The 12,368-nt window shown below is 34.9% G+C and overlaps 1 protein-coding gene across 1 annotated transcript in view; it reads left to right on the plus strand.

Moving 5' to 3' along the window:
* Positions 1–12,368, plus strand: part of CSMD1 (CUB and Sushi multiple domains 1) — a 1,182,441-nt gene that overhangs the window by 1,005,943 nt on the left and 164,130 nt on the right. The window contains exon 37 of the mRNA XM_062571121.1: positions 4,068–4,172. Within this exon, the coding sequence (XP_062427105.1) occupies positions 4,068–4,172 (105 nt within the window). The remainder of the gene's footprint in view (positions 1–4,067; positions 4,173–12,368) is intronic.

The following is a 12,368-nucleotide window of genomic DNA, read 5'->3' on the forward strand; positions in this document are numbered from 1 at the left end:
AATATGTTCATGTATAGGAAAGACCTAACAAAGAATATTTAAGCATGACTGGAAATCTGCTGTCGTCAAAATTGAACCTGAAATGTAAGATTGAAACAGAATTCTGACTTTCAGGTGTAATTTCATAAGTAATAACATTCAGTAGATATAATTTCTTTCTCAGTATATCTTATGCAGCACCCTTGTTTCCAGATTATACTGATTCAACCTCTAAAATTCATCTATCTTCTAAATATGGATTCAAAATGCATAATTGCACATCTAATTACTAAAAACTCATTAAACTATGCTGTGAATCAATATGGGAGAGTTGTTTGGGATAGGTGCATCCACAGGAGTCTGTTGCCTTAGCAGACCTTCACCAGGGTAGATAACCATACCATTTCCTTTGTGCCAGGGTGCTGCATGGGCTGGAGGCTCCCAGTGGCCAGGCTGGTGGTGGTGAGGGGTTCCCAAAGGGGCTGGACCAGTCTGGCCACCAGTCATCCTCCTGTTCCGAGGGAGCAGTGCCCCGGGGCAGCTGGGGCAGCCCTCGCCCCGGGGGTGGTGGGCTCCACTGCGGGGATGGTGCCAGAGCTGGGGTGGGGGCTGGGGGACCCATGTACAAGCAGGGCCAGACCATGGTGGGGCTGGAGCCCACAAGATACTGCTGTACACATGAGTGATATGTTGGATGCCATTAGGAACTTTCTGAAAACATTTATTAGTGAGACGGAAAGGAGAAATTTCCTGTGCCCGTCTACTACTGACTGGTGATGCCTTTTGGTGGTCAACTTTATTTTTAAGAGCAGGCTTTATGGACAACTTTTGTAATACTCAGAGGCATTCAGATTAATTGGAATGCTATATATTATGTTTATTTTCAGTATTAATGGTTCATTAAAATAGAGCCGGTGGTTCATGACAAGTGAAAATAGCATTGCCTTTAGAAATAGACCATCAAAATATTTTCTCAGTCTTTTATAGCGGTTGCTGTATACAAGCCATGCCATCTGTAGACTAAGTATAAGTATGGTAGATTTTTGTTTCATAAATGAAGCTTGGTTGCTTTTCCAAGTGCTTGAATGAAACAGGATCAGTGATGGGAGAGCGAGAAAGTTAATTCTTTTCATATTGTTGCAGATCCATTTCACAACGAACAGAAGAGTTTCCAGGTTTATTATTTATTATTACGTAACAACCTTATCCTGGAAAAGAGTTTTGTTAAATTTAGAGATTGTTTTAAGAGATCTAATCTCAATCGTCTCTTAAATCTCTCATTTGGAAAAGTCACAGTTTTTCAAAGCAGAATAGAAGTTTACTTGCTATATTCTGCAAATTTTCCAAAGCTGGCATTGCTTTTTCTCCTGCAGATGAACTATACTTCACAATTTGAATCATGACTTAGGTTTCCTTGTTTTCAATAGGCATCCTGCTTTCAAAAGAGATGTCAGTTTATTTAGAAATACAGCTTTACACTAAAAGTTTCATAAAATGATAATCAGGTTATATTTACATTACTTTAAATACTGAATTTAGAAATAGTCTATACTTATAGCTCAGTAATTGCAGTTCCTACAAAGGGCCTGCCTATTGAGCTAGAAATGGAAAAAATGCTTATAACACTTACATAACTGTCAGGCATCCCAAGAATGTTTGTAAATACGCTGTGCTGCCAATTGTGTCACAGTATGGCATTGCGATAGAGTGGAAGTTCCTTGGATCGAGGATAGAAAAGCATTCTTTAATATGCCAACTTTAGGTCTGTTGTGGGCTCCTTAATGGAGGTTGTAGACATAGCAGCTGACTGAGGATATTCTTGACAAATATACTGCCTTTGCCCTGAGAGTGTTGGATGCAGCACCTGATTGTGCGAGTCTGAACCTAAGTGAGAGGTCTTTTTAAATAATGTAGAGAAACAAACAAATAGATAAAAATATGGAATTAGCCCCCTCCTCCCCCCCAAAGAAAAAGCAGCAGTGTTTAGAATTACTAGTTTAGGACTGGTGCTTCATCTGGCTATTTTACATACAAAATCTGAAAAAAAATGTGACTGAATGTAGCTACAGCTCCATTCAAAATCGGAAATGCAGGTAATACCTGACATTACTTTATATATGTATATATACACTCAGACCTAGATGCAGAAAGCATACAGATGGAGCAATCATTCCAATGATAGTGAAATTTAGGCAGAATTTAAATGCTTGAAATTCTTCTTAGGAAAAATTTAAGTACTTCGAGATGATCCATTCTCAGTGGCTGTACTAGTTCAAGAAATACCTAAAATGACCATTACTCCTCTCCCTTTTTAGCCTAGAAGTTTCTTAAATATGTCTTTTGCACATGCACGATAATGCTCATCCCTGGATTGAGGTACATCATTTTCAATTGTCATTGCTAAAACTTGAAAGTGATAGTGCATAATTTTCCACAATAATGTCATAATAAAGCATTAATTCACAAATAGAAGACTTTCTCATTCCCTTTTAAACCTTTCAGGAGGCAAACTTACATTTACGATCCTCTTGGAGAGTTTCCATTTTTTCCAGATTAAACCAATTCAGAAGTGAATTGAGAAGTTAAATCCTGTTATCCATCTGAATGTTAGATGTCTGCCATGTAGATATCTAACTTGGGCTGTTATTCATAAAATCTCCAGTTTCTGCCATGAAGTATTGTTTCTCTCCATTGACGATAGAAGGAGTACAGGAAACCAGCACACATTGCATCTGGTCACTGCACTGAAACTTATCTTCCCTGTTCAATATGCCTGATCCCAGAGGAAGCAGAGGTTGTCAAGCCACCAATGAAATTTCCGTTAGCTATGCCATTGAATGTGACAATTCTGAGAATTAAAAACTCTAGCCTCAGTTTTGCTCACAGTACAATGGGATATGTATTAAATGCCAGTACATCCTGCAAAGGAACAAGAAGCCCATACAGAAGTAGTGTACAGAACTGTTAAAGAGCAATTTTACAAAATGAAAAGGATATTCATTCTGTTTCAAAATGCTTACTTGCACTGAGGCAGGCACCTTAATCCTTCTTAAAATGTGATCCAAATTCTATATGGGTGCTGTGAAACCTCATCTCTCCTAGAAGAGGTTTTACTATTTTTTGCATTCCACTGTGAATATTGTGCAGCATGAACATTCTGTGTTATCTCTGAATTTCCATACTTGGAGTTTCCATATTAAACAATCAAACCTTCTTTGAAGGACTTCAGTGAATTAAGTCCATTTTATTATCTTTTTAGCTTCTCACCATTTATATCAATTTTTTATTTAATTGCAAGGTTTTGTCCAGGGTTAGTGATAATCTTGCTGTGTAGCACATGCTGAAGTCAGTGACACTGCAATTTAGCTATTGTTATTTGAATTAACTAGATAAAATTTTGTTGTTTGTTTTTCTTTTTTTTTTAACATGTTGCACTCACATCTTCATTTTCTGTTTCTGCATGCCCTCAGAGCTAGAATAAGTGGTTGTAATGTTATTGTGGGAAGAAGGCATAAAGAGAAAAGATTTAGACTCTTTCAGTCTGTGCTACTCTTTATACATGTGAGAAGAAGTCAAATGACGTTGAGCTTGCTCTCAAAACTGAATCCTTTATTTACATTTTTTTTCTATCGAAGTCAACAGGGTTTCATCTAAACATGAGGGGATCTACTTTGATTATACTTACATAGCCACTTAGTATCACAACTTGTAATCAAAATTTTCTTGCAACTTCGAAAAAACATAGCAGAATATTTAAGAGTTTCATGCACATAATGAGAAGGAAATGAGCCTTCTGATTCAGTCTTGGTTATGTGTATTCAGTACAAAGCTCTGCATATATATTCTCTTTAAAAATCACCATGCAACATTGTATTTCACAACTTTTATTTTTCTAGGTACCACTGTGCCGGCATTGTTGAATAGCACCTCCAATCAGCTTTATCTACATTTTCATTCCGACATTAGTGTGGCAGCAGCTGGTTTTCTGATTCAGTCTTGGTTATGTGTATTCAGTACAAAGCTCTGCATATATATTCTCTTTAAAAATCACCATGCAACATTGTATTTCACAACTTTTATTTTTCTAGGTACCACTGTGCCGGCATTGTTGAATAGCACCTCCAATCAGCTTTATCTACATTTTCATTCCGACATTAGTGTGGCAGCAGCTGGTTTTCACCTGGAATACAAAAGTAAGACTGCTTGGTCTTTGAATCTTTCTCAGGAAAATGCATGTGTATGGAAAGGGAAAGAGATTTTTTTTTCCCCTCCCTAAATAAGCTCTAATCATCATGACTCTGATATAAATGTTATCTATTATACAGAAATTTTAAGCAAAAGGACAGTTGAAGTTAATGAAAATCAGATTTCACAAATTAGAAGCATAAATCAAATCAACCTGACAATTCAGAACAATATTTTAACAATGTTTTTTAAGTATAACTTTTTTATTTTTCCAATTTTTTTCAACTTTGTTCTGCAATTTAGAAAACTAAAAATGTAAGAGCTACCTTTCCAGTTGGGAACGCATAGAAAGAGAACCAATAACCTTTTTTTCCTATTCATTCATGCATATATTTATTATTTCTTCCCATCAAATTATTTCCTTCACCAAATTACTGTAATTACAGCAAACAGCATAATAATCCCAGAGTCATAAGAAAATACTAGAGTTCTCTTGGTAAATCGTTGGTGGTACGAGCAGAAGAACCTAAGATGGTTAATAGCAAATTCTTCAGTATGACAAATTTTCATATTTTTTATTTTTTATGAGAAACTTAGTTCTAAATGACAGAGAATTGGTGTTATAGAATACTTCAGTGGATAACTTCACCTAATTGTGTTTAATTCAAACCTGTTCGTGTTATTCCCTCTCTCAGGAATTTTTAGTACAATATTATAGCAGTAAATTCAGAACATGTTTATATGATATTCCTTTTAACTGGAAGTAGGTATTGCTAAGAATTTTAAGAATTTTCTTGAAAAGGAAATTTTGTTATATATTATATGCATTCATATCTTCATGATGTAAAATATTAATGTTATTTTTATCCTCTTTTAACATTTCCCTCATAAGGATAGAATACACATTCAGCTGAAACCATCTAAGTCACTAGGAGCAGGTAGAACAATTGATTCAGATAATTGTAGTGACCACACTTTAAAGTGCTAGAGTGCAGTATTTAAAGTTAAGGTACTCCATCACTGACAGAATTGAATACCTTTAAAGGTCAGTATCCATGCTTAGCTGAAACTGAATTGGTAGCTAAAAGAGAATTCAGAACCTACAGAGTGAAGAAAAAGTTATTTTTGTTATATCTGTATCCTTAGAGTTGCTTTGGATTTCAGCTGGTCATCTGAGAAATATTTGTTTCACAAAAAAGTAAGAAAATAAATATTTCAACATTTCATTTTTTAAAGTATAAAAACACATTTTAGACATGTCTATAAACACTTTTATGACAGTTAGAGAGCATCTAGCCCAACCTCTTGATCAAGACAGGGGAAGCTGTGAGGTCATACCAGGTTACTCAGAGCTTTATCCAATGTTGTCTTGAAAATCCCCAAGGATGGAGACTGTGCAATTATACTGGCCAACCTACTCCACTGCTTGTCTGTCCTCACCGTGAAGAAGCTTTTCCTTATACCAAACTGAACCTCTCTTATTTCAAATTCTCGCTGTTGTCTCTCATACTCCCACCATGCACAGCTGTGAAGAGCATAGCTCTGCTTTGCTGATGATTGTCCCCAAAGCTCTCTCTTCTCTATGCTGAGCAAGCCAAGTTCCCACAGACTCTCCTCACCGGAGTCAGATATTTGCTTTTCCTCACAACTAGGTTTTTAACTCCATTTTTACGTGCTTGCCAAGGCTGCCACTGTCACATCTCCAGCTAGATTGTTTGTACATCACCCTGTCTGTCCCATCCAGTACCTGTAACAAGTTATCCCTCACATCCTCCAGAATGTCCCACTGTATTGCCCTTCCAGCTGATGTCAGGGAGGTTAAAGTCCCAAATAAGAGGCAGGATTTGTGATATAGAGATTTCCTCCACTTGTTTAGAAAGAGTTTTGTCCACTTCCTCACCCTGATTGAGTAGTGAGTAATACATACCCACTATACTGTCACTCTCACTGACCTCCTCTCTGATCCTGACCCGCAAGCCCTCAGGATGTTAGAGCCAGCCTGTCACGCATCCTATGCAGGAGTGCCATACATTTTATCTGCCACTTCACGTAGACTATCCTTCCCGCCAGCTTTCCTAGCAATCTTTCCTGAAAAGCTTGCATCTATCCACCACAGCACTCCCATCGTGTGAGCTGCCCCACCGCCTCTGTTATTCCAGTGATGTTGCAGTCCTGTGCTCTAGACCTGGAGCTCCAATTCGTCCTTCTTAATTCCCAGACTGGGTGTATTTACATAGGTACACTTGAGGCAAGTGTCCTTATGTCCTGTTTTATGTTTCCTGAGGTTTCTTTTCACCACTGTACACCCTTTGCTTTCCACCTCATCTATTTTTCCTCAATTAATTGGGGCTTATAGTCTTACCCCTCCTCCTCCACAGCTGGTTATCCTGTTGAAAAAGATATTTTTGCCCTACTTTGTTAGCTGGATCCTGTAGTCGTTGTTTCTCAAAGAGGATCTTGTGGTTGTAAAAGCTAACCCATGGGACCTACCTGTTCCTTCCCGAGCCTTTTCCCTTCATGTGCAATGAAAGTACAATTCCATATGAAATTTAAAGAAGTATGTGTTTATTCTGAGAAGGTAGAGTGAACGTTTTGAAGTTCAATTTTATTATCTTTTATTGTATCAATTTTATTGTCTCTGTGACTCCTGAACAAATGTGTTCTGCTTACAAGTAAAAAGTGTTTGAGATCATGAAAGGTCAGCTGGATTTATGCTTTTGTTTGTCTCCTAATTGCCAGTCCTACAACTGTGCTCTGTTAAAATGTCTACAGATTTCACTAGTGCCAATATTTCAATGCAAGAGATTTTTAGAACTATAACTCAGTATAGGTTGAAGGTAGCAAGATTAAGCATTCAAAGCTTGGTTAACTATTCTGTTGACAGTCTATCAGGAAAGAATAATTTGCTTTCTCTTGTGGTTATATGATCTTTGCAGGGATAGTAGGAGCATAATGTGTCTGTGACTGTGAATACAGAAACTGAGCAAATACCCACAACAAGAATATTCTGTTTTTATATTTATACTTTATAATTTTAGATCAAGGAAGGAGCATAGAAGGAAATATATTTCAAGGTAGCCAGGTGCATATATTGCTAGTGTTTGATTTTGAATCCTTAACTCTGTGATCATTAATTCATGTACAGTTTGAAGCAGGATTGGGCAAATAAATAGATTCCTTTAGTTCAAAAGTCAATCTAAAGTTTGGAGCAAAAATGTACTGTTAGTTTACTTGATTTTGTGGAGGGGTTGTCTTACTAAAGAAAACAAAACAAAGATGTTTGGTGCCTGGAGAAAAAAATATCATTCAACATGAAATGCTATGTTTGAACATATGTTGCTTGTGAGAAAAACAAAAGAAAATGAGGGCTGGATTCATAGTACTTCTAAATAAAGTGCTCTGTGGCTGTAACATTCAGCTGGTATACGAGACCTCAGTTCAATTCTTTCTTCTTCCTACAGAAGTTTAAACTTTTAGGACAGAAATCCCAGTAGTCTTAGAGGGGTCTTCGGTATCTACTTTTAGGGATAGGTAGCTTTTAGGTAGCTACTTTTAGGGCTACTCCATGTGACTGGCTAAGCAGCTGTAGCTTTATACTGTTGTAACCTACTCCTTTAGCTTGGGATGTCTGTGTGTTAGGCATCAAGAACACAGGTACAAGTGGGTAGTCCAAGATAAGCAATCTCTTTTCTAATAGTTACTTTCATTCCTGTATTTTGATTCAACATCTTTTTGTAAAGGACCATATTGCTGATTGTTTTTCATGTGCTGCCATAACATAAATGGTAAAAAAAAAAAAAAAAAAAAGAAAAAAGAAAAAAAGCTTTATATCTTTATATGTTAACTTTGAACCTGCAGTGTGTACTCTGGGCAGTACATCTTAATAAAAAACTTCCTCTTTGAGTACATTCTGTATCCCCTGGCCAAACCCACATTTAAAAATTCATTTTGTTTATGTAAACCATGCTCACCAAATAATATAATAAACAGTTTAATAGAAGGTGAAAGAAGTCTTCTAACACTAATTTGTATGTTAGGGGCAAATTGATGATTTAGGGTTGGATTTTTTTTTTTTTTTTTTTTGGCAGAATGCAGATACATGAACTCACTAAAATTAAGAGAAATAATTGGCCAGTGCTTTAGAAAAAAAATTTTCTGTTCATATCTTAAATGTAAGTATTATACAGAACCACTGTGTGGCATTGTTTCTTGTTATTTCAGAAGTGCTGTAGGTGTTTAACTAGTTTCAGTAACTTGTTATAAAAACCAAAACACTAAAAATATGTAACAAATAACTATAGAAAAGACAGGAATTAATCATTTAAACTGATCTTTCACATATATGTTTTTTTCCCCAAACTGTGGTAAAATAAGTAACAGTTATTTTCACAACTACCACCAAGTCCAATCAAAATGTGCTTTGCTGCATTTCTGTCAGTAGAAGGAATAAACATTCCTGCAATCTAACTGAATTGCTTTTAATCATAATGAGCAAAGGAAACAGGTATTTGAACAGTATGAGTTAGAAACTTATCAACTTAACTCAATTGCATTTGTGGCACTGAAATTTCAAGTTTAGTTTTAAATCTCATTTGTTAATTCAATAGTAGGGTCAATGTTTTGTTTCGTATAAAAACGAATATACAAAAGGATTAATGCCTGGAAACAACAAGTGTTTACTCATGCAGTCAGCTTTCTTTTAATAAGAAGTGAATCTATAATGAATACAAGGACAGGTGTGTTTGTGCCATAAAGATCTATAAGTGTGAATTTGTCCAAATATAGTTCTTACAATTAATTATTTCAGTAAAAATCCTATTTTATATAATCAACATTTTAAAAAGTCATCAGGCCTTATTACCTTTAATTAGGATATACAGCACAATTCGGTGTCATTCTTTTAGAAAGTCTTATTTTTGCAGTTATACCAAAGCAGTGTAATATATTTGACAACATAAGCTAAATTTTAATTACTATTTTGTTTTCTGAAGCTTCTCTTTTACATGTTTTCCTGTGCTAAAGGTTCTCAGGAGCTGAAATAATGGATTTACTAGTAAAAGGCCTAGAGAACAGTGAATACTTTTTGTAGTACTTCTCCATCATTAAGTTCTCAAATAAATTCAAAGATAAAAATCAGTCAGCATAGCAGAGGAGAAGGGAATGGATTCTTCTATATAATACTTTTTTCTAGGTCCAGATTAAGATCTTTTTTATACTGAGGTCTTTAATGCAGATATTCAGTGCAGTAATCATCTCTTTTTCCCTGTATTAAAGTAGGAAGGAATCATAAATGTGCCATTTTAATTTAGCAGATGCTGATCCTGTCAGTAAATCTATACAACTCTTATAGCTGTTGACATGAACCTGACCCCTTTTGCAATAATCCATTGAGGCAGGTTCATTTTCTAAGTTGAGGTCTGAAGCGTTCAGTCTTGGAAGGGGCAGCTTGGATTTTGATATACACCACAGTCAAAATGGAGGGAAAAATTCACTCCAGCTTAATGTTTGTAGGTAGTAAAGAACAATATGTTCCAGTTAGCTGCATAGGGGCGGGAGAGATGATGACAAGAAAGAGAGCCTGATGACTTTTGGTCAACCTGTCAAGAAATCCTTGTATTGCTCGGTTTGCAGCTTTCTGAATGGGCATTAATGGGCATTCACATTGTCAGATATGCCAGCAAGAATTTTCTTTCTGCCAGCAATGGCACTGATGTCTGGACAGAATGTGAGGTAATTGTAAGCATGTATATAATTATAAAAGTGAGGCTTGTTTGTCTTATGCCACAGTGGAGGCCAAGAAAGTATTTGTCAGGCAGTAAGTGGAAGGAGGTCAGGGAGAGGGTTATCATTCTTGACATTGATGTGTTCTCTGCTGTACTGTAGAGCAGAAGCTGGGCTCTGAAGAGCGTGCACTAAGCAAAGCCTGTCCTTTCTTGATTGCTTAGACTTGACATTTAACATATTTTTCCTTTATTACTGACTGTACACATACAGTCTAAATTAATGTATTCAGAGTCTGTGGATCTTTAGGTTTTTTGGTTTGTCCTCAGATACTGGAATTTAAATTTATTTTCTCTCAAGCATTCTTTAAGATATTTGGACCAGCTCTAACTAAAAAGTTTAAAAATTATCTAAATTTGAAAATAAAAGAAAACGCTTTGTGATTTATAAATAGAAACAGCATCTGTTGTTTTTTTGGACCTTTGATTTTTCCTGAACTCTGTGATAAATTAAAATTAAATTGCAATTTTTACTATACCAAGTAAATACTGTTTTTTCTGAAAAAGAAAATCTTACATTTAGATATATTTTTTGTTCAATTCAAAACAGCTAGTTATAAGCTAGTATAATGTAATGATTAGAATGAAAGGGGTGAGGACTGTAAATATTTGACTGTTACCAACTTTCTCTTTGCTTTTGGGGAAACAATATTGCATATCCAATAAAGTCAATTAAAAGTGAGGTTTGCATACTGTTTGGTGAGATCCTGGTGAATATTCTATTTTATAAGTTATATCAGAAGACAAAATAAGAAGTGGCAATAATACAAAGAATAAGCAACTAATAGAAAGAAAAGATTTCTACCAAGCACAGTATTATTATTGCCACACAGTCACTGTTACAAACCTGTTTCTATGACTAAGTAAAATCCATAAGAGTAATTTTATTGATACAGATTTAAGACTGTGTGTCTGTAACCCTCAACACTCAAGAATGCTGAATTAACCAAAATATAAACTTCTTGAAATCAGGAAGTGAAACTCAAATTTATATTCACAGAATTCAGCAAGTATATTGATATTTGTAAACAATTTAATTGCTTTGGTGCTTCTATATTTAATAATGGTGACTCTGGAGCAAATCTTTTTATTCTTTTTTATTCAAGAGTGAGAAGAGTAAAGAAATTCAGAAATAATGTTTGATTCACTCAAGTTGAGTCTAAATACTGATTTCTCAAATTAGCAAACAAATCTATATGCTGTAATAAATGTTGAAATAAACTGTTCCCCTTCACTTTATAATGGAACAAAGAGGCAGTTTGTGTAGATGCAGATTATAGATTATATTTTATATATATATTATATTATATATATATATTAATATTATATATATTTTTTTTTATATATATATTATAGATATAGATTATATTTTGTTCCTATGAAACCAAAGAAATTTTTCCAGACGTGGATGCATTTTTGGCATTAGGAAAGTCAGGGTGGTGGACCAAAGGAGTGATACTAGGTAAATTCAACTAAAATGAAACCATGTTAACCAAATTATTGACGATGTTACTCTCATCTCTATTTGCAATAATACAGTTTCACAAAATGGCCACGCATGAAGTCAGCATAGCATCGCTTGAAGGTTGCTGATATTAGTAGAATATTAAATTTGAAAAATTCTGTGGTAGAAATTGCTTTAAAACTTTAACCTGAATTTATTTATTTTCACAACCTATTCATTTCCATACAGAAATACATACCTCAGGGAAATCCTGTGGCATGCAACTATTAAATCATTCTGTGTATACCAATAGAAAATGTTTGTTTTGATAGCTCTAGTAGCACTTGTTTTGAAGACTTATCTTCAAATTACTTGGTACCTCTGTCAGTGTTAAAGTGTCTTGGTTTTACCACTGTTCATTCCTGAAAGAAATGAAAAGCAGTAAGACTCGAGCATAGGAGATAGAAAGTGCATGATTAGAACAAAGTTCCAGGAAATCAAAAAATGTCTCAACAGTCACAATTTCAAATGAAAGTATAAAAGCCAGTTCAAATTTCTCTATGCTTCATTATGAAAAATGTATAATGTATTTACTTAAACTTATTCTTGAACAGCAAAACTAGATGAACAGCATGACTAGATGATCTCCGGAGGTCCCTTCCAACTTTACCAATTCTATGAACAGCAAAAAAAAAAAAAAAAAAAAAAAAAAAAAAAAAAAAAAAAAAAAAACAATAATAATAATTGGAAGTGGATGAAGTGGGAAACACAAAATCCAAATGTATATATTTAAGATTAGTAAGGCATTTGTATGAGAGTGATTAAAAGACATACGTAGATGATTGCATAAAGTTAAAACATTGTCTGTATCAAAATCTGTAAGCATCATTATCTGAAAGAAAATTGTATTTCCATAGAAAAAGTAGGATCTCAGTGGATAACATCAGATACTGCTTCATGATGAACCATCTGGAACAACA

The sequence above is a fragment of the Rhea pennata genome, chromosome 3 (genome assembly GCF_028389875.1).
Source record: "Rhea pennata isolate bPtePen1 chromosome 3, bPtePen1.pri, whole genome shotgun sequence".
Classification (NCBI taxonomy): Eukaryota; Metazoa; Chordata; class Aves; order Rheiformes; family Rheidae; genus Rhea; species Rhea pennata.